General features: G+C 35.3%; 2 protein-coding genes across 3 annotated transcripts; both read left to right on the top strand.

Annotated features, from left to right (window-relative positions):
• The first annotated feature begins 2267 nt into the window (after positions 1 to 2267).
• On the top strand, positions 2268 to 20902 carry LOC145607663 (uncharacterized). 2 transcript variants are annotated; one of them, XM_081663258.1, is made up of 24 exons: positions 2268 to 2595; positions 3766 to 3846; positions 3924 to 4023; positions 4112 to 4196; positions 4277 to 4326; positions 7096 to 7175; positions 7887 to 7946; positions 9169 to 9268; positions 9391 to 9468; positions 10503 to 10567; positions 10709 to 10777; positions 10864 to 10941; positions 11016 to 11111; positions 12529 to 12599; positions 13459 to 13536; positions 13759 to 13852; positions 14972 to 15070; positions 16808 to 17013; positions 17111 to 17225; positions 18860 to 18991; positions 19082 to 19189; positions 19263 to 19369; positions 19466 to 19567; positions 19642 to 20902. In XM_081663258.1, the coding sequence occupies exons 1-24, from the start codon at positions 2479 to 2481 to the stop codon at positions 20261 to 20263; spliced, it is 2793 nt and encodes a 930-aa protein (XP_081519384.1). In that variant the 5' UTR covers positions 2268 to 2478; the 3' UTR covers positions 20264 to 20902. The 2 variants fall into 2 exon arrangements, with proteins under 2 accessions (XP_081519384.1, XP_081519383.1); XM_081663257.1 differs by having other exon boundaries at positions 7884 to 7946.
• An 810-nt stretch (positions 20903 to 21712) lies between these two features.
• LOC145609102 (outer envelope pore protein 16-2, chloroplastic-like) lies at positions 21713 to 24077 on the top strand. Its single transcript, XM_081664663.1, has 7 exons — positions 21713 to 21894; positions 22612 to 22663; positions 22815 to 22874; positions 22977 to 23008; positions 23254 to 23287; positions 23486 to 23553; positions 23797 to 24077. Exons 1-7 carry the CDS (start codon positions 21724 to 21726, stop codon positions 23938 to 23940), a joined length of 561 nt encoding a protein of 186 aa, XP_081520789.1. The 5' UTR covers positions 21713 to 21723; the 3' UTR covers positions 23941 to 24077.
• The last annotated feature ends 2684 nt before the right edge of the window (positions 24078 to 26761 follow it).

Raw genomic sequence — 26761 nt, 5'->3', positions numbered from 1 at the left:
CTAATAGTTTATAAATACATTGTCCATGTGGCCATAACTCCTTTTTTTAAAATATTTGAATTTCAAATATTATTCACTTAGACAAATATAATTATTTGTTTTTTTTTTCTTTTTTTTTCTTTTTTTTTTGTGTTTAGAGAGCCACAAGGGCGGGGGTGAGAATCGATCCCAAGATCTCCTGGAACCAGGTGGGAAGCTCTAGCACTTGAGCTATCCCTCACTCTCACAAATATAATTATTTGTAGATAAAGTAGTTTTCTAAAAAGCATGTCATGTATATTTTATATAGAATTTATGGGATTATTTTAGCTATATACATTTTACAAATATTATAAGCTTCTTTAAAAACAATATAGTTTAATTTGGTAAACATTAACAAGTGAAGAATATATATAACGGGCTATAAGAACCTAAGTTATAAGTGGTATTGGCTATAAATTACCAAGAGCAGTAAATTTACCATAAAATTAAAGGGCGGCTACAAGAGCCTAAGTTACAAGTAGTATTGGCATATTGGCTCTAAATCACCAAGTGTTTAATGAATATCTTAATCCATTAAAAAGTAATGAAAGGGTTAATAAACACATTTACATTATAATAGCGATTAAACACAAGTCTCATAATGAGCTAACACATCGATAAACTTCAATGTGGCACTTTCTCACCCCCTTAAATCCAAACCCCGATAATTACTCATATGCCCATCAGTCTTTCTACACCATTATTAAGAAGTGAATCAAACTCATGTAAGGGATAATTGCAACAATTGCTTTAGGTTAGAGGATTTACTTGGTAGTATTGAATCACTATGTTTATAACACGAGTATTTTGCAAGTTCCAATCATTCATCATCGTCAAAATAAAGATGATTAGAAATACAATTATTTTCTTAAAAGAAATGCACTCTTAGAGATATTTCTTCTATTTATTTATTTATTCTCTTGATGAATTGAAAAACTATTTAAAAGTTATCTTTGACCTAGACATATAAATTTGATACAAACCCAATACAAATTTCTAGAGCATACAATTATAATTGAAATTAATTTAGTTTGTATTTAATCAATGCGACTTATCAACTAATCAAATACGAGCTATATAACAAAATTCAACCTCTCATTTAAAAAAAAAAACCTACTTATCCAAAAAAGTAATGTAAAAAAGGACCTAAAAATTTTTTTTACTAATGATTTTTTTTTTATCGATTCCTACATTACTAATGATTTCCTTCACGTAAAAAAAAAATTTGATTTCCTTACAAGTTTCTATATTACTAATGATTTTTTTTAAGTTGAATAATAGTCAATGGTGTTTGTACTCTATAACAAAATCAAACAGCATGTGTCCTTGATAGAATCGTTTCAACATAACAACTTTTCATAATAATTTATGAGTTTTTTGTATACATAAATGTCCTGGTCAAATTGAGCCACTTTATATAAAACAATGTAGTAAATTCCAATGACAATTTACCAAGTGGTACTTGGTCTAGTAATGATTAAGGTTTTGTATAACTGTATATCATAATTATGAAAGTAGGATTAAATTCCTATTAGCACGGTTGTTAGAATCTCGATTTAGATCATAAGACTGCACGATCTTACGATCCAATTTATCTTAACCAAACAATCTGAATCAAAAGCAAAATCGTAAAGGTTGTAAATCACTGCAAAATCACTTGAAAATCGTAAAGGTTGTAAATCACTGCAAGATCCAAATGTACTTTTTAGCATTTTTATTGCTTGCAAGATGTGTATTGAGTGATAATTTTCATTGCTCCTTTGGTCAATATTGTAGGATCCACATTTCTATATTTTGATTTTACCAATTCGATCATACCCTTTTCACCGATCCAAGTGAAATATCAATCTTGATAGTTTTGTTTAAAAGGAACAACTTTAAAGTATGGATTCCCTTACCATTCACCCTACTCCTAAAGAACCGTCAATACCCAACATCTAACGTCTTTACTAAGTTACTTCATGGGTGAAAATCCCTTTATCGTTTCTCTTACAAAGTATCCAACCTACTAATCGCACGAGTTAAAAAAAAATTTAAAAAATTAATGATCAAATTTTAAAGATCAAGATCAAGATCAAAATCAAAATCTAAAGATTAAGATCAAATTGATGATAAGATTAAGATTAAGATTTTAATTAAGCAAAATTACTTGGTTAACTATTAAAATAAACTGCCACGTGCTACTAATAGATGTGTCTCAACAAGTTTTCCCTCTCTTCACTTTCTCTCTCCTTTTTTTTTTTTTATTTTCTTTTATTTTTTCAGAGTCAAAAACACTTCGACGCGAGCGCAAACACCCCCTTTGGTCTCCTCTCTCGCCATTGCCGGCAACTCGATGAAGCTCAACTTCCATGGTAGTCATCTCTCCAATTCCAATTAAACCCTAATTTAGCTCGATTTTCCCCCAATTTCCCTTCCTTTTCAATCGGTGCTTCGAATTTACAGATCTAGGGCTCAATGGACGCAACCCTAGATCTCAAGAATTGTATTGAACGGCGGCGCGTGAGAGATAGAGATAGAGAGAGGGAGCGTGAGTTGGGATTAGTAGCTGTTGGTTGTTCTCGGGAGCATCAGGTATGGTTTTTATGCTTTTTTCTGGGTTTTTGGTTTTCGAAACGTTTCGATTATCTGTTGTGTTTGGCGTTTTTACTTGATGAAACAGTTTGTATACGTTTTTTGTTAGGGTTTATTTGGTTGGGCGAAACCCTAGTTGCTAAAAATTTGTGTGCTTGATTTCGGGCGTTTTTCGATAGTAGCTTTTAGTGTTTAGACAAGTTAAAATACTACTTATGATAAATATGATGTTTTTGAGCTTTAGGTTTTAGAGTTTTGGGTTGCAATAGTTGTTTGCTTTACTACTATAATAGCTGATTGTGGAGAACACTTGATTAAGTAGTTGTTTCTTTGATGGGTAACGTAAACAGCTGAAATTGAACTGATACGCCTAGATAGCACTTAATTGAACAGCTGAAAAAGTACTTCGTATTACAACGAGTGGTAGCTACTAAAGAAGATAGTTTGTGGAATAGGTTGTGAAGTTGGTGCTGGTGGTGCAAGCGGTTTCTAATTGTGGATGTCAGTCAAGTTGTTTTTGTTTCTTATTAATGAGGTTGAAAAAGGGTTTATTTGTTTGAGAAGTTTGGTAGAAACTCTTGATGATAATGATTTCATGAATTCCCACTTGATGATGTGCTTAACAATACTCGGGGTAGAGCCTGGGTAATGAGAGAGTGCGCATTTAGTAGCAAGTAATAATTCCCTAGTCCTCCCTCTTCTGCACACAATCACTACGTCATCCTATTTACCACATAAGGTATCACTTATATCCCGATTCCCAAGCCCTTAGGGCTAGTGGGTGAACCCGGGAATATGGATGGAGTGAGATCAGTAACTTTCAGTTTATTGGGGGAGTCAAGTGCTGAACTTACATATATTTTTTGATTGTTGAAATGTGAGTTCTTTGTTTTTATGTGCCGTGGCCTGTAGGCTACTTCACAGTTATCACTGTATTTATGGTGCAGTATACTAGTACTGAGTTAAACTTTTGTTTTGTTTTTTCTCCTTTTTTTTTAATCAGATGAAAGAATTTATGACTTTCATTGTTTAGGTTATCAGTATAATATACTGAAGCTAGTAATCAAACTGTCATAGACTATGTGTTCTTGAATTGCTATTTGGATTTGATATATTTTGTTTCAAAATCTCAATTTTGTTGCTGCAATATTTATATTTTGTTCCTTTCAGCGGGTCAAAGTCTATCGTCTGAATGAGGATGGCAAGTGGGAGGATCAGGGAACTGGTCATGTCACTGTGGATTATGTGGAGGTTGGATTTATTCCTTTTCTTAATATTATACAACTAGTTACATTGCTATACCAGTAACAAAATAATGCTTAATGCAGCGGTCAGAAGATCTCGGTCTGTTTGTCATTGATGAAGAGGATAATGAAACCTTGCTCTTGCACCGGATCACCCCAGACGACATTTATAGAAAACAAGAAGGTACTAGTTTGTGCACACTAGTATTTGGGTTTTGTTTTCATTCGGGGTTGTATTTTCTGCTTTAACTTGATATATTTCTCTTTTCTAGATACAATTATTTCCTGGAGAGATCCAGAATATTCTACTGAATTAGCCCTTAGCTTCCAGGAAACTGCTGGATGTTCTTATATCTGGTAATGCAAACTTCTTTTATATTTGGATTTAGTTTGGAACTTTTTTGTTGGCTCTAGCCCTTATATGCTGATTTATGCAGGGATCACATATGCAATGTGCAACGAAATCTGCATTTTACTACTCTTAATCGTAAGTTTATCCTTTTGTTACTTTCAGTTTCTATTCTCATTATATTACTTCATTACTGTTTTTTTTAAGTTCATTGCCGTATCAAGAAATTGATGGTTAGTGTATGTTCGTTTCTTTTGATGTGATAGTTTTTGACAGTTTGAAATATGTCTGTGATATTAGATAATTTTGAAGTAAATCATTATCAGTTATTTGTTGCCATGCTCTATACTGAGAACTGCTACTATGTGGTATGCAAGCTTAGCTGGAATCTTCATTGAAATATAGTTGCAATAATCATCCTAGTAGGATTTTTAGTACGAGCAGAAGTTAATTTATAAAAATTTTAGCACCGCTATGTATACTGCAAGTACTGTTACCTGTGCCAGACATTAACTATGATGAATTGGTGATGGGAAATTTTGGGATAGAAAAGTTCAAGGTTTCAAAAGATTACTCATTCTTTTAAGAGTTTTGGACAAAAGTCTGCTGCTGTCTATTTTCGTCGTCGAGGAAGATTATTGTTGGAACTTTATAATATTCTGGTTATTACTCTTTCGCCTATGAAAATCACACAATCCTTTCTTAATTTTTTTTTAATTTTTTTTTTAATTTTTGGAAATTAATGATGATTATGCATTTTTTTCGTGACCGTGATAATTCTTTGAGAGTTCTGGACTAATATTAACGATTTATTACAGAGATTGACGAAAGGTATTATAGCTGTTATAAAAATTGAAGTGTATCTATGAGGGGGAAGGATATTGAAATTTACTACTCTCTCCGTTCCACAATATAGTTCCCAATTGTAGTATTTCATGGGAATTAAGAAATAGGAGGTGGGAGTACATGAAGTACATGAAAAAGAGAGAAAAAGTACAAGACATGTGAGTGGGGGCACAAATAATAAGTAAATGAAAAAGAAAAAAGTACATGATGATGAGTGGGACACAAATGACGAGTAGAAATGTGAGGGTATATTGGGTAGTGAAGTGAGTATAGACAAAAATAATGAGGGTATTTTAGACATTTACTGTGTCTAAAAAGGAAAAAAAAATGAAACAAGAATAACATTTTGGGACACCTAAAAAGGAAAACATGATTTATATCATGGGATAGAGGGAGTAATAGAAGTGGTTGAGATGGACGAAAGACAGAAGGAAGATGGATAAGATTGAGAAAGAAATCAGGTAGTTGAAAGGCAAATTGTATGGATGGAGTCTAAGTTAGGGAGGGTGATGACACTGAAAAGGGATTTTTTTTTTATTTAAAAAGCCGGCAAATGTTTACTTTTAGTAGTGGGATTAATAGTTAATAGAAATGGAATGTTCTTTGGAAGATGGTCCATTAAGGAAAAGATCAATCTTTAAGGGACGGAGGGAGTACACATTTGCCTATTTGCTCATCATGGTTTGGCTGGGGAATGCGATAATTCTGGATTTTACTGTCCTAGGTGTGAGGCTGCTGTTGGGTATCACCATTCTTAATGTTTATGTTTGGTACATGTGTTAGCAAGTGTGTGATTCTGTTTTGTGCATTAGGCTTTAGTAGATTTTTTCATGGCCGAGATATCATTGATTGGGTCTTGGGTGAGGGGTTAGAGATAATATGGTTGCAATATAGGGTTTGCATAAGTTGAGATCAGTTTGGAGAGAAAGCGTCGTTTTCAATTCAAGATCTAGCATTTCATCTAGAGTTTCTAATTGCTACGGTGCATGATCTGTGTCTCATATGCTGACATATTAACATTGAACCTTTGTAATGTTGCCATCTGTTTGTGCTAGATGGGTTTATTGGTGTGTGAGAAAAAATTAATAAAGGCTCTAGGTTTAGCATTTGAATGGCAAATCCCAGTTTTGTCAATTAAAGATGAAACTAGTAAATCAGGACGTAGATATTACAATAAATAGCTGGGAGATGTGCTGAAAACACAATTGTGCTCTTTTTAGGGTTTTTTGTCAGTCATTGCTTTGCCTAAATTCTCTGAGATCAGCCTTTTCTTTGCTGTTCTCTTCATTAATGAAGCTTTACTTGTACTTTAAACAATGATTCTTTTCATCTGTCATTATTTGTTGGAGGGGTATGAGTCCATTGGATCGTTAGTCTGTGACTTGTATGTGGAATTTTTATTGGTTTTGAACTTTGTAATCATAAATTTTGAGAACAGCAACATGATTTACTATTTAATTATGAAAACAGTCTTTTAACTTCAAATATGTCACTTAGTTATGAATTGTGATAATGTTTCCAATAGCATAAGTCATAACCATAGTGGGTTTTCTAATTTGGGGCCATATCATCAAGAATTGCATGTCGATTTAAGGACCTCAGTGATTGAGATAGAGACTAATGTGCAACCTTCCTTGCTAGCGATACACCATGTTCTCACATAATGTAACTTTGATTGGACCTAATTTGCTACAACATCTTCACTCTTTTAAGTTTTAACTTATTATTGTAGCTTTCTTAATTGATGCTATGATAAGTTGGACAAAATCTCTTGCCTACAAAAGCGCTGTCCATCTACTTGACAGTCACCAAACCTCATCATCTACATGCAAAAATTATATTTAACATGCATTCATCTTAGAGCGCTTGGCTAATTTGCTTCAACCAGTTTTCCTTCTGTGCTGCCATCTAATTTCAATAATAACTGACTTTGTTGGCTTCATTTTGCATATGAGTATCTGTTTGTAAATTGTGGAAGCTTTCATGTCTACAATTGATTGGTATGTCATCCTTTTTAATATTTATATTTTCTTAATGATTTACTTTCATTGTGATTTTCAGATGATACCTTCCACAGTGTGAACAGTGAGTTGCGGGAGCTTCCTGCCGTGGAGCTGTCAACACTCCCTTTAATATTGAAGGTCTATTTTATTTTTTTTATTTTTTTTATTTTAATATTATTTTGCTAACTGCTAGTATTGCTTGTGTTGATGAGACTAAAGCATTATACACTCTCAAATTCAAAATCTCTACATGCTGCTGGATCTTGTCAAGATATCAATTTTATTAGTGGCAACTGCTTTCTTGACTTGCACAGAACACTAGTATTGAATAATTACAAAATTTGATGCAACAATAGTATTGATAAAAGTATAAGGTCATCTTCTTTTGGTGGAGAAATGAGCTACTCCTTTCATTCCTAACTGTTTGTACCCAATCTAAAAATGAGAGTAGCCCTTTTTGTTTAAGTCAAGAAAGCAATCATGTCGCTTGCATGTCCCCATGAAGCAGTTGCCCTTGGGCAGATTCGGCTGTAATGACTCAATCCGTTAACGAGGCATTTGCTAATTGTTGTCAATTCTCCGGGCCCTCTATGAAAATGTTTCCTATCTTGGTATGGAGTAGTGTACGTTATAGCTTTACTATGGATTTTACTGTAGGTGTAAGAGAGGGGGGGGGGGTATGGGCGAGAGAGGGCTCCCCAGTTTCCGTCATGTTTATTTAAAAATTACTGTAAAAATTGTTGAAAAGGGGTCATCAATGGAAGGTTATTTGCTCCCTGACCTTTATCTTTTGTGTGTGCTTTTGAAATATTAATTCTAATCTGGTTTGGTTTCCATTGCTTTCAGCAGATTGTGGTAGAGAGTGGCATTACGGATCAAATGCGATTGACGGAACTTGTATTGCATGATGTAAGTATGGCCTTTTCCTCCTGTCAACTTTGCTGCTCTGTTTCTCCTTAGTCCTTATATGATTGCTTATACACCCATTAGATATGGTCTCGTTTTAATAGTGTCCCGTCATGTGTGTGACTGTGTGTGTGTGTAGGAAGTAAGTTTGCTGCTTGTAAATCTTGCTAAATTGGCATTTAACTCTCTGTTGATTATAATTAACTAGTAGATATAGAGGGTATTATGTACTAGTAGTTCTCTTGACACCGTTTCGTTTGTAAGCTGTTTTTTTTTTGTTTTTTTTTTGTTTTTTGTTTGGTTCAGCAACACTCTTTCATTTTTTAGTCCTCCATTCAAGTTCAAATTGTCGATGGGAAATGATATTGGTCTTTAGGTCATGCTTTTATCTCTTATATATTTTTATAATAAAGATAGTTGTACTACATATGATTTTGAATCACCTTTTATGAAGAATTTATTTGTAAAAATCTAACATTGTCAATGCATTTATCTTCCTCTGTTTTTACATTGATGTTCTTATTTAATGTCGCAACAAAACCTAGGAAAGGAGGGATTTAGTGGGAAGTGGTTCCTTGTTTGACTTTTCTTCTGGTAGGGGGTCCCATTGTTTGACTTTTTTGGTAGGAAATAGTACGGTTTTTTAGAGACATGGTGTTGCTAAATAGAGTAAACAGGCCCGTGAGATAGGCTAAGTGACGGAAAAGTTTTGCCAAAAATCGTATCATAATATAGAAAGTAGGAAGAATTTTGAGGAATGGATTAGAATAAAAAGTAGGAAGACCTATAAACAGTCGAAGGGAGTCATTCTTTAACTCTAATAAAAGTGGTTTAAAATTACAATGTTGATCTCTAAAGTGTGTACAACCCTATTTTATTTAGAGTTATAGGTATGGAGGGAGTGTTGGAAATTTGTTCTTTTGTCTGCTTATTATCTTATCTAGCTGATTGATTGGGCATTTCTGAACAGAGATATGTGGTTTTCCTGTGATTAGCTGTTTTGTCCTCACAAGTCATATAAGAATCTAGGTAAACCACAGTATTCAATTATGAGTGGAATTTTGTGTCATGTAATGTATTGTGGATTCACCCTTGTTGTTTACCTCGATTCTTATAATGTCTTTACATGGTTGATTTCAAGTTGAATTGTGTTGTCTATTATTCTTTTATTGTTCTTTGTTCTTCTAGCTGGTTTCTTAAGCTTCACCCTTGTGGTTTATTACAGCAAGAGTTTTTCAGGAAGCTGATGAACCTGTTTAGGATTTCTGAGGACCTTGAGAATCTTGACAGTCTTCATATTATTTATAAAATTGTCAAAGGCATTCGTAAGTATTCTCTGCCTATGTGAAAAGTAGTTTAGTTGTTTTATCCTCAGTTCTCTCTTGTTTTATTTTTAACTTTGTGACATGGAGTGTTGCTATTTGTGATTTTGTGTTTCCTTCTTCAGTAATGCTCAATAGTCCGCAGATCTTTGAGAAGGTTTTTGGAGATGAATTCATCATGGATATCATTGGCTGTCTTGAATGTAAGTTTTTACCCCTTCTTGTTTCCTGTCAATTTTAGTTCATTATGTAGTGGTGTCATCCCGAATGAGTGTCCTAAATGATTCAGGAATAGGCTTTCACCATTGTTAATGAGTGTGTTAAAAAATGCAATCCTCCTCAATATAACGAGTCTTGTTCACATGTATATCCTTCACTTTTAGGGTTATCATTGGCATATCATCGATGGAGAAACTGAGAATGTTGTTGCCTTGCATGAAGAGTCTTGGGTATGACCTTTAAATATTTCGGATTTGCCACACCTTCTCTTTGTGGGGGGTAGGGGGGTTTTGGAAGGATTAAGGAATAGAAATTGCTTTTGTGCACTGCTGTATTGGAAAACTTTTGGAGTGCGTGGTTGTAGCACAATGCCTGTATTTTTTCAAGAGGCCTTCTTGCTTGATTTGTTGTGGGATAAAGTAGCATATTTGGCAAAAAAAAAAAAAAAGAAAAAAACTTTGTATTAGGTAGCATTTTAGTGACATTTTTGGGTTAGGCATAAGAATAATTCCATTGAAGAAACACAAAGTAATAGAGTTAATCTCTAATTTCTGATATCTGGTTATGGGCATCTATATCAGTTTACTGAAGTCTGATAGCCATGAACATGTTAGACATATCTCTATGTTTTTCTTGGCTGGGCTTTTCTTACATGTGGCTTTTTGTGATTTTATTGCTAAAATTATGCTGATGGGAGTTTTTGGGTGAAACTCGTTTCATCAAATGTTTTTTATTCTAGTTTTTAATTATTGTTGGTATATGTTTCACCTTGTTTTTGTGTACTAGTTAGACTGCATGGGGTCCTCAAAAGGCGATGTTGAGTGATTGTTAAAATTGGTCAATGAGAAAATGCTTTTTTACATGGGGCAACCTATGCTGCATTTGAATTTCTTTTTTGATCCTACTAACAAGATTTTTTTTTTTTTTTAAAAAATATGAAGTAGTAGATGTGAGCCCTACAAGTTGTATCATGGGTTAATGACTGATCTTTGTAGTTTTTTTTAAAAATTTTCTGTAGATGATCCAGATGTCCCCCATGTTCGACATCGGGATTTTTTGACGGAGCATGTGGTTTTTAAGGAGGTGAGTTGAACTGTCATTTAATTCTGTTTTGAATTTGAAGAAGGCGAAGTATGTGAGATTGTAACATATGGAATCAGCTTTGCAACACATTTACGCCCCCTTAATTTTTGCATTGCGATGTTTTTTTCTTATTTTTTTCAGGCCATACCGATCAAAGATCCCACAGTCTTGTCAAAGATACACCAAACATACAGAATTGGTTACTTGAAGGTTTTTATTTGAATTTCTTTCAGATGCTTATTTGTTTTCAATTTTTTCTCAAAGGGTTCTTACTAGAGCTTTTTAATATCTGATAGGATGTGGCTTTGACTAGAGTATTGGATGACGCAACTATTGCCAGTTTGAATTCCATAGTACATGCAAATAATGGTGTTGTAAGTCATACTTTCAAATCTTGTACAGTGTTGTTAATTTTTGTTGTGTCCTCAGGTTGAATTTCTATTTGCAGGTAGTTTCGTTATTGAAGGAAGACAATACTTTCATTCAGGAACTGTTCTCACGGTTGAAATCACCCAGCACATCAGTGGATTCCAAGAAGAATTTGGTATTCTGATGACTCTTGAAAACAAAACACGTTACCTATGTGATGTCACATACTTCTTCCGTTCCACAAAATTTGCAACAATTACAATTTTAGGAAGTTTCACAAATATTGCAACATTTCCCTATTTGCGGATGTTTCTTTCTCTCTCCTCATCACATGTGTCCTTGTCTTAATTCCTCTCTATATCTCTCTTCTTAAAATCCGTGTCCAATTCCCATGTTGCAATATTTGTGGAGCGGAGGAAGTATTAATTATGTTCTGGTTTGATGTTGTCACCATATAAATCATATGTCGCAAAAATTGCTTTAAAAATGTATCCATAGTGTTCCAAGTCTGTGACCTGGGGACTTCGGATGCTCGTGCGCTGCTAGGATTAGCTAATATCAGCAACCTTCGGGAGTTTAACCTGGGAAACCCCCTGCGGTGCCTATGTTATTCATCAAGTTTGAAGAGAACGTATTTTAGAGTGAGAAGAAGCTTTTAGAGATTAGTGAGAGTACAGTGTGTCGTCTGCCAATGAGGTAGGGTGGGGGGTAATTATAGAAGTACTATACTGCGAATGAAAGGTTGCCAGATGCTTTGCATGTGTATAGTCTAGATGGATTCATCTAGCTGAGCTTACGGGAAGTAATTATTGGCTAGGCCCCTTCAGTGTTTGAAAAAGCGCGCCTAGGCGCTGAGGCGCAAGGCGTTAGAGGGCATGCACTTTTTATGGTCTAGACGAGGCGACTTCAATGAGGCGCAGCTAAGGCGCACCGAGGCGCGCCTAGGCGCAGCCTGAGGCGCATAATGAGTTTTTTTTCCAGATTTTTTTGTTTCTTATTATATGCTCCTCACTTCAATGAGGCGCACCAAGGTGCACTGAGGCGCGCCTTAGGCGCAAGGTACTCCAAAACGCCTTGGTGTGCCTTGAGCCTTTTTATACATTGGGCCCCTTTTAATCTGAAAGTAATGGATTCATCATTGAACAATCACAGTTTAAAGAGGATGGTTATCAATTATCTAGCTCTGCACGACTGCACCTGTCTTAGACTTATTATTTATGTATCTGAGACATGAGCACGAGTGTTCTTAGTGTTAGGCATGTAATGGCTACAATTTCAGACACAAGACTCCTAAAATTGGACTAGAGTGTGGGCACTTTCCGTTAACGGAACATATTCTTGGTTTTATAGAAATTTTTACTACAGTAGCTCTTAGTGTACAAGTACTCATTTCAGGCTGATTTGATTTTTAGTTCTTGTTGCAATTCTTATCTCATCCCATCTGTGTGTATGTATATTTCTTCATGTTAAATACGTCTCGTCTCCATCGTTTTGTGGTTTAAGATAAATTAAGTTTCCGATTAAACATCAATTGCCCTGGGACAGGATGGATGTCCTTCATAGCATTGACTCTTTTATTTCTATGGGTGCAGGTTTATTTTTTGCATGAGTTTTGCAGTTTAAGCAAGAGTCTACAAATGGTTCAGCAGCTTCGACTTTTTAGGTATTTAACTACTATGGTTTCAAGTTTCTCTTGTTCAAGCAATATTTTTGATTGTTTTGATGCACTCAATAATTTCCTCGAATTTAGTAATGGTTCATTCTGAAGATTTACGACTATTGTTCTTGCGTAGTTGGATTATTTGATCTGTATTATTATTTCAATCCTATTCTTGTGACTGTAAAGAGTTTGGAGGCACATATGTCCTCAGCCAGCTCTGTATTCATACAGGCTTGAGTGCTTGACACCTCTTAGTGTACATTTACTATTTACCACTCTGCATCTTTTGGGTTTTTATATATAGTGAAACTTTGCAGAACACATTTCATGTTATCTCTGTATTATAAATATGAACTGAATTTGCTCTCATTAAGAACTGTAAATAGACCTCTATATTAATTTACTCTTGCTTAGGCCCCTAAGAACCTTTAGACTGGTTTGATCCTTAAAGGCTGCTTTTCGTATTGATCATAATCTGAAGGAAACATTTGTACGCAAGAGGATCCTTATAGAGTTATAGACTAACTAATCTATTTGAGATAAGATTAAACAATTTAATCCCTAGCGTTTCTGAAATAAATAAAAAAAAAGAGTTAAAGACCCATTAACTGACATTAAATCTGAAAAGTGCACACCCACTAAATAATGGCTTGCTTATTAATGATTATAGTTTTGAAATATAAAATTAATCAGCAACTTGATTGTTAAAATTAGCCCCTTAATTAAATTAATTAAGAAAATTCTACACACACACACACACACACACACACACACAAAGAATTTTCTTATTTTTGAGCACTTGAGCTAGTACTTTTTTACTTTCTTACTATATTTATCTTTTCTAACCTTGAAATTCTTGTAGGGATCTCGTAAATGAAGGCCTTTTTGACATCATCAGTGACGTTCTGCAGAGTGAAGACAAACGACTTGTCTTGACCGGGTAAGGATATTTTGCTTCCTAATCTAGTTATATATTTTTTTTCCATGGATCATGTTTCTGGTTCCTTGCCATTTGGTCTTGACAGTTTTGTGCATGGTTGCTCTCTTTGGTCTTTCTTTACCAAAAAGCCTCTTTGACTTGTGATGAAAAAGATGTTTTATTAAGGCTATTCTTTTAAACATATTGCCTAAACCCTAATGACATGTCTTCTGATGCATGCAGGACAGATATCCTTATACTTTTCTTGAATCAGGATCCAAACCTTTTGCGTAGTTATGTTGTCCGACCTGAAGGAAGTCCTCTTCTTGGTCTTTTGGTACGCATATTAATGACTTTGATATAATTGTAATCTGGATTTATTTTGGCAATCCACTCTTATCTGAAAGAAAAATTGCTTTGCATTAGTAAAACATTGTAAAAGTCGTACTTTAGTGAGTAATATTGAAACTGCGATTTCTTATTTATGCATATGAAAGAACACTTTGTGTTTTGGGCAATTGTGTTGATATGTGTTTCCTTGGTCGTTAAGATATACACCTTGAGTAGGAGAAGCTGAAGTGGCCTCCTGACCTCCCAACTGCCCAATAAACAATTATTTCTTCCCATGCTGTTGAATTAGTTTTTGTCCAGCCGCATGATTTATAAACTATTCTAGATTGATGTAAACATTGGTTGCCGATTGCCATGCGTCCATTCAGATGCTTAGTGGGGTATTTGAAACATAGACATAAGATCTTTATGATAGTTATTTTTACTTGAAAAAGGCTTGTGAGAGAATACAATTTAAAGAAGTTTTTGAGCTGCTTATGTCTTAGGAAAGCCTACTTGCAGCTTTCAAACTATCAATGACATTTGGGTGTTAAGACTAATGTATATCAAATTAATGTAGACACTGAGCAGTAATACTGATATATTGCTGCATCAGCATCCTCGTTTTCAATAATGAACTTTGGATAAAGTAATGGTTCTTTATAGTTATCGACTATTTAACTCATTATATGCGATTTGCATTTTGTACGTATAGCCACTACATCTCTTTGCTTTGTTGTGTGAATTCGTCATTTTTTTTAATACTGTTGCAAATTTTATGAACTATTCTTGGTTTCATTTCTTTCGGTAAGTATATTTATGGAAAAGAATATAATGGGGTTTATTATTGGATCGAACCTCGTAACAGCTGCAAGAGTGCTAGATTTTATTATGGCGTCAGTCCTTTAGTAGAATTTTTGTCAACCCAAAACCATTACTAGATTGACTCACTGAGATAACTCTATCTGCCCAACTCATTTTGCAACAGATAGACAATTATTGTGATTCTCTGCTCTTGTTTATGGTGCCAAAAGTGTTGAAGCATGCAGTAAATTGGAATCATATTTATACTCTTATCACATTTGAAAAAACTGGCTGTGATTATATGACTATTTATTCTATTCAGGTCCAAGGTCTGCTTACCGATTTTGGGGATAATATGCACTGCCAGTTTCTTGAAATCCTTCGTACTTTGTTAGATTCATACACATTGTCAGGAGCGCAGGTATGTATGTCAACTATGCCTTGCTATCTACCATGTTTTTAGTAATTAACTCTTTATTTGTTTATTCATTTATTATTATGTGCACCATTCATGGGTTCTAGGGTGGCGGATATAGTTTAAGCTTGTTCCTGATGTAGTTATGACATTCCGATTGGGTTTTTCGTGTTAACCTACTAATTGGACTTTTTAAATAACATACTACATCCGTTACATATTAGTTGCAACTTTTGCCAAAACGGGGTGCTACACATTAGCTGCAACTTTCCATTTTTTTTCCTATTTTAGTAATTATTTTTAAATGAAAGTACAAAAATACCCTTAATAAAGAACTCATATACACCATTAACTACTTAAATCAGATTTTATTAAATTCTTAATCTAACTTATGAACATAATATTTTCACCTAATTTAACTCATCTAAAACATAAATTAAATCAACAATTCAATCCAAAAATTATTCAACAGTCGAACACCAACTTCTCGATCAACGTCACTGCTGCATCCAACCACCATCGTCAACGTCGCCGCTAAATCTACCACGCACTACACCACCGTCAACATAGTTTCACCATATTCTAAGTTGTTGTCGCATCTAACCTTCTCCAATGTTCCTTTCTTCCTCTCTTCTTTTTCAAATTTTTTTTTTTTTAAATCACTTAGATCTGATGGTTTGAGTGGTGAGTGGGATAGTTTGGGGTGGTTTAAGGATGGTTCGGGGTGGTTTCGGTGTGGTTCAAGGTGAGTTAAGGTAGTTTTGGGGCCAAGGGAGGGTTCTTGTTTTGGGGTGGTTTATGGCGAGTGTTGGTGGTTTTGGGATGGTTTGGCTGGGAGGGGTTGGTTTCGGTGTGGTTGGAGTTGAGATGGGGTGGTTTCGGTGTCGTTTGGGTTGAGAGGGGGTGATTTTGGGGGTTTTTCGGGCTAAGATCTGGTGGTTTTAGGGTTGTTCGGAGTGCTTGTGGGTGGTTTCCAGGTGGTCCGCATGAGAAGGCGGTGGTTTCGAGCTGAGAGGTGGTGATTTTGTGGCTGTTCGGGCTGCGTGTGGGTGGTTCCTAGGTGGTTTGGGCTACGTGTGGGTGGTTTCAGGCTGTGAAGTGGGTGGTTTCGTGGTGGCTATTGTTAGGCGACAGTTGTGGTGTGACTGTTAGTGGTGGACCTGGTGGTGGTGGTCAATTTATTAATTATCTTCACTTTCTCTCTCCTACCTTTAATTTACTATTCTTTAATTCATTAATCTACCATTATGAAATTGTCTTAAAAACCGTGTTGAGTTCAAAGTTGCAACTAATTTGAAACGGAGGTAGTAGTACTTTACTGTGGACATACAAAGGAATTTGGCTAATCTTAGTTCTGTATCTTTGGGAGGACACCCTGTCCTCTTTGTACTTGTACGCTTGTGTATTTTTCATAAAATATATTTCTTATATAAAATCTATATAACCGACTCTTAAAATGGATTGTATAAACTATTAGTATAATCGTTGAGCAACAATAAATTACACATTTTTTCCTTGCGCAAATGGAGTGTGCGACCTGGTTGAATTTATGTGTGCAGGTGTGAAATAGTGGTTGTTGATTTTTGTTGTGAAATATTATTTGCCGAGTTTTACAAAAATGCTTTGTCCCTGAATTTTGCTTGTAAGATTAATTTCTTTCTCATGCTTCTTGCTTCCTTCTTATCATTTTATGTTTGCATGTGTGATGATACTTTACATGTTCTATAATGTATTGCATTGCAGAGAGATACTATAATTGAGATTTTCTACGAGAGGCATTTGGGGCAGTTAATTGATGCCATAACTTATTCTTGCCCTGGTGGAGGCAAGACTTTAGCTAACTCTGATGTCGAAAATTTGGATAAACACAGCTACACAAAGCCAGAGATTCTATTGAGCGTGTGCGAGCTGTTGTGCTTTTGCATTGTGCACCATCTATACAAGATAAAGTAAATATTCATTTTCCTGTTTTTCCAGTGATATAACTTGGTATTTTAGTTGCTTCTGATTTGGCATAATATCTGTTATTTTTCTTTTATGGTGCAGGTGCAACTTCCTGCTGAACAATTCCATGGACAAAGTTTTATATCTGACGAGGAGAAGAGAGAAGTATCTAGTAGTTGCTGCTGTTAGATTTGTCCGCACTGTGATTTCTCGTAACGTAAGTAATTTTATCTCACATTGATCAGTTAATCTTTGAGGGTTAGTTTTAAGACTAGGTCAAATTTGCTGATTATATAAAAAATGCAGTCGATTTGTTTTTTTGCTTTGCTTGTTTAAGGATAGCTGATCATCAATTGGCCCAGTCTGACCTAGTCCAGAAATTGTGCGGGATCCAGACTTTTGGGATAGAAATGCTGGGGCTTTGGACAGTGAAAAATGCACTTTTAGGTCTAATCCTGCTCTGCAAGTCAACCTGATTTCAGTGGGCTTGGACATGAATTATTTGGCCCAACATAGGACACTTTTTTGCCAAAGCCTGACCTGGCCATGATCTTTTTGTTGATATCCTTTTATTCGGGAACCACTGTGGCATTCGAGCCTTTGGATTTACAATAGACCAAGCAGTGATGACATACGAGTAACAATTAAATTACGTAGTCTTTGTGAAAGACAGGGCCATGCATTTTCAGATATTTGGATATGGGTTTTTGGGTAAAATAAGAATTCAATTGTGTTGTGGCCTTTCGGGCATGTTGTGCCTACACATAGTAGTCGTGGAAAAACCTACCTGACATGTGGTGCTTATTACTAAATTTGAAGTGAGATTATATTTTATTAGATCATATAGTCATGATATAAGTATTGTATCACGACTAAATGTATTTTCCTTCTTTGAAGATGATAAAATCCTAAAAGACTCTTGAGCTGTAGGGGTCTCAACTCTCTACCTAGTTTTGGACTTTTGGTGCCTGCATACAGGCTAACATGACTCTACGTAAGTGAGTTTTTCCAATTTGGTGTGGGATAGATGACGTGCTAAGTGAGATTCATGGATCTCTACGAGACATTGAAGCTATAGCATCATTCAAGTAACTGGGCCATTGTGCTTTTGGTTGTCAAACATCAGAGAATTGGTACTAGACTGGAAATATTGATATCAATGACCACAATATTCTCCACCAAATTGTTTCGTAATGAAGTCACCTACAATTGATTTGTGGAAGTGTGTGTCTAATTGTCTGTACCGTTATTAGCCTTGTAGATATTGGCTACTTGATCAATAATAATTTGATGATGTGCCTCTGGTTTGTTGACCTTTTGATGTGACCTACAATGGAATTCATTATAAATGCTCAGCCTTCCCTTTTCAAAATCAATTATTATTATTATTATTTATTTATTTATTTATTTTTTTTTTTTGGGGGGGGGGGGGGTGCCTTCAAAGTGTGAAACTTTCCCGGTGTTGTTGCTTTGTATCTTTATGACTTTATAGTCTTACTCTCTGTTGGTGTTTTTTGCCTGGTAATGCTGAAACAAAGGTGTTCCATCTTCACCAGGTCTAGTTAACTTTAAACAAATATCTATTTAAAAGTTAAAGTCACTGACATTATCTCAGTGGCCATTGCATCTAAAGAGCCTCCTTGGTGGCTTTACCCTTTGGCCATCACCACTGCAATAAGGCAATAACTAAATCCTTTGCTCGATATGCTACCACCATTTGCTACATTATTATCAATAGGAACCGAGGCAATATCATGAGCCATTCTAAATTACTCCATGTTAAGCTTAAAGCTGTGATTTGTTAACCTTTGAATCTTTTGAAACTAATTGAACAGTTGTGCTGTTTTGCAGGATGAAAATCTTAATAATTATATTATGAGACGTAACCTTCTCAAACCCATAGTGGATGCATTTGTTGCTAATGGTGATCGATATAATTTGCTCAATTCTGCAGCTTTGGAGCTCTTTGAGTACATACGCAAGGTGATTGCTGCACTTATTATTTTTTACTTTGTTGCTGATAAAGGATGTTGTATGAGCTCTAGTCCTGATGGTGTGAAGTTTCTCTTGCAGGAAAGTGTGAAGCCATTGCTCAAGTATTTGGTGGAATCTTTCTGGAGTCAGCTAAGCAAGTTTGATAAGTTGGCTTCTATTCAATCTTTGAGAGTCAAATATGAGCAGGTATCTTGTTAGATAATTGTTGTTTTATACTACTATATTCTGGAATGCACTTATCTGATCTGAGACTTTGCAGTCCCTGGAGAGCGTTGGAACGAAATCTGCAGTTAATGTGGATTCAAGAAAACGGGTTGAAGATCGTGCTTTGGAGAAAGAAGAGGAAGACTACTTCAATGAGGACAGGTATCTGCTGTAATCCTGTCCAATATAAAGAGAATTGATGTATGGCTTCCGCCTCTACTTTTTTTTTTAAAACAAAATTTTATTGTCATTTTACAGTGATGAGGAAGACACTGCATCAGCTTCAGTGTCAAACAATCAAAAGGTACAAGAGCATCCTATTTCATCCAACGGTTCTGCTCCTAGCTGCGCAACATTAAGGTAAATTGAATCTGCAGACAGTATTCTGTTACTATTGCCACTGGTATATAATAGTTATATGTTAATATTTGCAGCCCTAAACCTGGTGGACTAGTGGATTATGATGATGATGAGGATGATGAAGATTACAAACCTCCACCTAGAAGACAGACAGAAGCTTCTGATGGGGATGAAGGTATTCTAGAGTCATTAAGTATGAAGAGGAAGGTAGCTTCTAAGGAGGAGCCTGGATTAGTCAAGAAGCAGCGGCTTGATCAAAAGAAAGTGTCAAGAGAGAGTATCCTTGCTTCCTTGTGCACGACTCTCAGCCAGGCAGTTTTGCCCAACAAAAAAGCAGCAAGTATTGCACATAATGCTTCCCAAAGCTCAAATACAAAGAGTAATGTGGACATGGACAATGGTCAAAAGAGAGAAGCTGAAGTAGTTAGAAATCACTATGATGAAAACAGTTCAGCTGATAAAAATGGAAGCGAAGAGATCATTACATCTCAAAATAATTCGGCTGATGACATTGGAAGCAAAGAGATCACTACTTGCCAAAATAATTCGGGTGATGAAAACGGAAGCGAAGATATCATTACTTCTCCAAATAATTCTGGCACTTCATCTAAAAGTCGAGAAAATGGACAAATGGAAGGGGAGGAACATCCTCATTTACCCACAAATTCAGCAGAGATGGTGGTAAATGGATCTTGATTTCATTGTAGGATGTTCAATTTCAAGCTGATATACTACCAGATAACAGTTGCTTTATGTATCTTGAGCTGAATGGCCATCTGTTCCCTTGATTTTAGAGGAGAATCGCACCCCTATCAGTAGAGCAGATTTATCAGGTGAGACAAGCGAGTGATGTGCTGTTGGGTTCATATATGATTATATATAGAGGGGGTGATTTTGTACAGAGCTATAACGAAGACCGTCAGATGACAAGAAAGTGTATTATTTCTCTCAAGCATTGGCCTCCTGGTATGTGTTTTGAGCATATACAAGTTGCCTCTGTAAAAACTTGCTTTAGCATTGATATTCCCCGAGTAAAAAAGGTGGGTTCTGTAAAACTCATTTTAGTCCTAATCTTTTTTGTTATTGGCAATCTTTCCTACATTCCCTTCGTCCTGGCAATCACAATCGTCTGATAGAGTGGCAATCAATAATTTGCCATCGCCTCGAATATTTTTCGCTGTTAGTGTTGCAATTTTGTGATCACTGTAATATAAAGTTATTAGTGAGTAGTGACCTTGATTCGGAACATTAGTTCATCTGCTTAATAGATGCTTCTTGTACATTATTTTTATAGCACTTTACTATCATTATTTGAAGGCCATCCTCTTTAGAAGTGTTCATAGTTTGTCTTTAGTTAATCTTACAAATAATTTCCTTTCATCTTGATAAAGAAGGCTCATAATTTAGCTAAAATAGATTGTATAGTTAAAATAGCTTGCCGAATGAGGCGTGTAACTTTGAAAGTTGTGTGTATAATTTAGCTAAAATGGATTGTATAGATCCAAAAAATGTGGTAAATATTTTAACTTCACACATCTTGAAAGTTTTATATCAGGTTTTCTATTGGCAAAGTATTTGTTTTCATGTTTATCAATGCATATATTAACCCTTAATATTTCTTGTTATAATAGTTCAATTTCAATAGATTCAATTACAATAAGAAAACGAATTAAGATCATTGCAGTGGTTTATTTCACTATGATAGATTTTATATACTACCTTTGATTTTTTTTTTTTTTTAGTTGTAACTTTAGATTATTTTATATCTCTCAAATAATACTCCAAAGTTGCAATTGAAAAAATCAGGTAACAGTAGAGTTGATCAACCCTACTCTTTAATACCCGATGAAATAGTTTATTGAAAAAAAAAGTAATTGCAGATAATATCCAAGAATGAGTTACATCATCTATGAAAGAAAAATACAAAAATTTGACGAGGTAATTGGAAAGGTGGCACGAAATTGCCCAAGTATTGCCACGTAGTACAACAATACACAATCTACAATTTCTCATGAACCTACACGTATTTTACGTAACATGCAGACCATGACACGACACACAAGGTTGTGAATTTGTCATCAACCAATTCCTTAAAAATTCGGTGTAACAAATTTTGAAAAAGAAGAATTACATTAAAGAAAAATAACAAGTAGAAAATGAGCAGTGTAACAGTAACAGCAACTACTAGAGCAGCTAATAGTAGTATTGATAATTTGGGGAAAAGATCAGTTATGGACGAATTGAGAAGCTTTGAGAAAGAAGGTTACTTTGATTTGGGACATCCTCTTCTTAATCGCATTGCTCATAGCTTTATTAAAGCTGCTGGGGTACGTATGTTTTCTCCGATTGTTAGATTGATTGTATATTTTGGGAACATGATGTCTATTATGCTGTCGATTCTATGTTATTTTATTGTATCTCTTTTATGGACGAATTGAAGTATGTTCTTTTTACTTAGGATTGTATGTACTTCCGGGTGTACATTGTGCTTTTGGGTGTTGTCCATTACCTATGCATGTATGTTGTTGAGCTATGTAGGCCTTAAATGACCATTAGTTAGCTTTTGGCTTTTTAGTATGGTCAAACCTTCAAAAAATTTGTTTGGTAAAAGGCCTTGTGATAATGAAAAAGTTGCTTCGAGTAGCTTTTGCCTTTAAACCGTCAATTTTACCAAATATGTTTCTTAAAAGAATTAGATGTCAAACATACTAAAAAACCAATACAACCCGTTGGTCATGCAGCCAACATTTAATTTGGGGTGCCACTCCTAAAACTTTAACCAGATAAGCACATTTAGTTAATTATATTAAATTATTGTTAATATCGTGGTAAGTTGACATTATATGATAACTAATTCTAGACATATTGGTAACGAATGATCAGATTGTTAATGTTATCTTATTGTTGCTAAGAGCATGCATGTGCATCCTTTTTTCAAAGTGCTTAAGAATTAGTAATGTTTATTATATGTCCAATTGTTTAAATTAATGCACACTTGAAGTCTTTGTTTTGATAAATCTTTTATCATAAATTTATATGTATAGATTGGAGCTCTTCAGGCTGTGTCTCGTGAAGCTTATTTTACTGTGGTTGAGGGTAAAATTTCTCTGCCATACATTCTTGTTGAAATCATTAAGTGCTTATAGTTATGATACTGAAACTTCTTGAATTGCCACCATTTAACATAAGAAGTGGACAACATTTAGTACTTGTCCAACTCGAACTTAACGTAATACTCGTGAACCAGGTGTGGGGATTGATTCAACAGATGGTAACGGTGCCAAGAAAAGATTTCCGGATCTTAGAGGTAATCATATACTCTATCGTAACTAGTTGTGGATAGTGGCGGATGCAATGCAGCTTTGTATAGCTAGTAATAAACTAACTCGTTTTTAATCGTCTTGTGCAGGGGAGACCAACAGAAAGTCAATTGAGGCTTTGGTAATTGCTCTCGAATCTTCTGTTTCATATTGTTTCAATGCTTCTTTAATCTTGTGGTGTTAGTACTTAATTAACAAAGCACGCTGTTTGTTTATCTTCTATTTCTTGCTAACGACGTTATCATCAATGGACAATTCTTGCTGATATATTGACTCAAACAAATGTGTGTGCCAGATGTAAAGAAATCCGTAACTAGTTACCTTAATACAGTGTGATTAAATCATTCTTGTTATAATGTTTTTCAGGTAAAAAGTACAGGCAAAGAGACTTTTCAGTGGGGTAAGTTTATTCTCTTATGTAAAACATGTAAAGATCAATTCCAATTTGTTTGTGCAGTACTGCAGTAAGTGTGGATGTACTAGGGGCTCTAGGAGTATATCATTTTCAATGGATTTTTTGTTCTGTAGACTTGAGGTTTTATGTAAAATGAGTTCTGGAGCCATTTCTTTTGCTCACAAACACGCTTAATTGGTGCAGGGTTGGCTGCAGGGGTGTTTTCCGGTCTGACTTATGGGCTGAATGAGGCTTGTGGTTATCACGATTGGGTAATAATGCTCTTATTTGCTCTTCCTTTAATAGGAAATATAGTTGTAGTACTAGGTATTTCATTTGTAGCTTCTTAATGCACAATATTTTAGCTCATTTGCTGAATTGCTGATATGTTTTTCTAGCTGTACATGTGCAACTCGGCTTAATTAGTTGGCCTGTGTGATGTTATCTCTAATCTTTTAAGGATTACTCCGTAGATAATGTGTTATCTAAACTGTTTCTCTTTCATGTTCACACAGAAAAACAGCGCTGTAGCTGGAGCAATAACAGGCATGACTCTTGCACTTACGACTGATGATACAACGCATGAGCAAGTTGTGCAGTCTGCAATCACAGGAGCAGCTATTGCTACAGCTGCTAATATGCTAACCGGGATTTTCTAGATGTAGCAGTATTGGCTTATGCTATTGTTTAAGTTTGTTGTTGTTTATGTTCAACGCTAGAGTACGTAGAACATTTTGTGGATACTCAAATATATGAACATAGATGATAGCCATGTAGTGATAGTTTCGCGCCTTGGTTTTGCCTACATGTTTTATATGATTTGTTAATACTTGTTGCGTATCATTGGGTTACAGCCGGAGAAGTATTCACCACCAAACATTTGAGAGTCCATATTGACATGCATATTGGATTACAGCCGGAGAAGTACTCAGCAGTCAGCATCAAACATTTAAGTGTCCTAATTGACATGCATTTTGGTGCTTATGCTCTCCTATGTTGGATGTTCTTTATTTCTTGCAAAACAAGACTTTAGAGGATGATAGGGTTTGCAAAATATTAGGTTCCATTGATGTGCTCATTTTTAGAAGTTTTTTTGGTGGGACCTAAATTATATTTCAGATTTAAAATTCAAATTAAATTTAACTTTTCAACCACCCAATTGACCAATTAATGATTGTAATTCTCAAATAAAAGAGAGAATACATCATCTTTTATCTTAGTGTTTTACATCTAAAACCAAAATGGTTTTTCATCTTCAATAATATGACATCATTATAGTCAAGTTATATCACTTCTTAAATACTTTGATGACATCATTATAATCAAGTCACATCACTTCAATATACTTATATGACAACATCATAAATATATGACATCACTATATTCAAGCCACATCACATTCTTACACTTATATGACATCACATGAATTTGAAAGTCATTCTTCAATTTCAAAATAGAGTCAAAGTCATTCTTGGTACTTTATATACATCTTTATCAGTGTCTTATGGTTTCAGACCACCTTATATGACCCCAGTAATCATCTAACTCATTCATTTCATTTTTCGAAAAAATGTCAAAAATTGATCCAAAATCGTGTATTATATAGCCTTCAATTTTGGATAATTTTTCACTTATTTTGACCCGAAAATAAAAAATGCCAAGGTGTTTACCATGGTCCCTAATATCCTCTGGGAGTCTAATTTGGTGAGTGAAACCATCCAATTTGCCTTAAAATAGTCAATTTACCCGTTTAAACTTCCACTAATTTTGTGAACTCAAGCCTACTACGGACAATTATGACAACATATAATGGTCATATATGGTTCCAAACGGCATTATATGGCCCTGATATGCATCCACCAAGGTCTCAAGACTTTTCGCCACCGGGTCCCATAACCTCAAAAATTTCTCAAAAAGCGTGGATAATAACCTTCAATTTTGGAAATTTTTGACCTTTTTTCGCCCGGAAATAAAAATTGCCGAGGTGTTTACCATGGTCCCTAACACCCTCTGGGAGTCCAATTGGGTGGGTGGAACCATCCAATTTGCCTTAAAACGCTCAATTTACCCGCTTGAAACTTGCATTGATTTTGTGAACTCAAGCCTACCACGGACAGTTATGACAACATATAATGGTCATATATGGTTCTAAACGGCATTATATGACCCTGAGATGCATCCCCTAAGGTCTCATGACTTTTCGCCACCGGGCCCCATAACCTCAAAAATTTCTCAAAAAGCGTGGATAATAGCCTTCAATTTTGGAATTTTTTGACCTTTTTTCGCCCGGAAATAAAAATTGCCGAGGTGTTTACCATGGTCCCTAGTACCCTCTGGGAGTCCAAATGGGTGGGTGAAACCGTCCAATTTGCCTTAAAACGGTCAATATACCCATTTGAAACTTGCACGATTTTTGTGAACTCAAGCCTACCACGGACAATTATGACAACATATAATGGCCATATATGGTTACAAACGACATTATATGACCCTGGGATGCATCTCCTAGGGTCTCAAGATTTTTTCGCCACCGGGCCCCGTAACCTCAAAAATTTCTCAAAAAGCGTGGATAATAACCTTCTATTTTGGAATTTTTTGACCTTTTTTCGTCCAAAAATAAAAAAATTCCAAGGTGTTTACTATGGTCCCTAATATCTCTAGGAGTCCAATTGGGTGGGTGGAACCATCCAATTTGCCTTAAAACGATCAATTTACCCGTTTTCATACACGCTTCTAATTTCATCGGGTGTCATCCTCATTCTTTCTCCTCTTCTTCCAATTTTGCCATTGTCCCCTAACCCACCATTGAGGAATTCTCCATTGCTCAAGGGATACTATCACGCTTAACCCTACTAGCCTACCAACTAAAAGATCAAAAATTTTGCAGTGTGTCTACCTTTCCTTCCCAATATTTTGATTAAGTTACAATATCTCATAGAACTATTAAAGGACGCTTTGATCTACTCTAATATTTCAACTTCCCTCCTCTATTTTGTGGGACTTGCTTAATTGACGCAATATTATTGGGACGGTGTCAACAAATACGTAGTATAATCCTAGCCTTTTCCTTAATTCAATACAAAACATATGGATGCTAATTAACCGTTTTTCTTAATCAAATCATTATGCTCTAAAAAAAGAGGAAATACAAGTTGATAACTGATATCAACATGGTATGTTGATATCAGGGGTAATACTGTCTTTTAGTCAGTTAAATAAGGGGCACGGAGGTCCATGTGAATAAACCAAGTAAGTTCCCGTTATATCATCCCCGTTTTAAAAGAGTTGAAAGGTAACGTCGTCGTTGACGAATATAACAAGGTTAACTTTCCGTTCATTTGTTCCACCTTCACACTCGCATCAACCACCTTCAACCATATCCCTATCTCGGAGGAAATAGGAGAATCGGTGAAATCCATAATCACAAAATACTTAAATTATTTACCACTTTACCAATTTCATACAACAATTTCAATAAGG

Source organism: Chenopodium album, chromosome 23 (genome assembly GCF_948465745.1).
Source record: "Chenopodium album chromosome 23, dcCheAlbu1.1, whole genome shotgun sequence".
Classification (NCBI taxonomy): Eukaryota; Viridiplantae; Streptophyta; class Magnoliopsida; order Caryophyllales; family Amaranthaceae; genus Chenopodium; species Chenopodium album.
This window is presented reverse-complemented; position numbering and strand designations above follow the sequence as displayed.

Coding starts and splice junctions, on each gene's coding strand:
- LOC145607663 (XM_081663257.1), top strand. CDS start 2,479: ATGGACGCAACCCTAGATCTCAAGAATTGTATTGAACGGCGGCGCGTG. Junction 4,197..4,276: donor GCTGGATGTTCTTATATCTG/GTAATGCAAACT, acceptor TGATTTATGCAG/GGATCACATATGCAATGTGC. Junction 19,568..19,641: donor CCTAGCTGCGCAACATTAAG/GTAAATTGAATC, acceptor TAATATTTGCAG/CCCTAAACCTGGTGGACTAG.
- LOC145609102 (XM_081664663.1), top strand. CDS start 21,724: ATGAGCAGTGTAACAGTAACAGCAACTACTAGAGCAGCTAATAGTAGT. Junction 21,895..22,611: donor GCTTTATTAAAGCTGCTGGG/GTACGTATGTTT, acceptor TTATATGTATAG/ATTGGAGCTCTTCAGGCTGT. Junction 23,288..23,485: donor CAAAGAGACTTTTCAGTGGG/GTAAGTTTATTC, acceptor TAATTGGTGCAG/GGTTGGCTGCAGGGGTGTTT.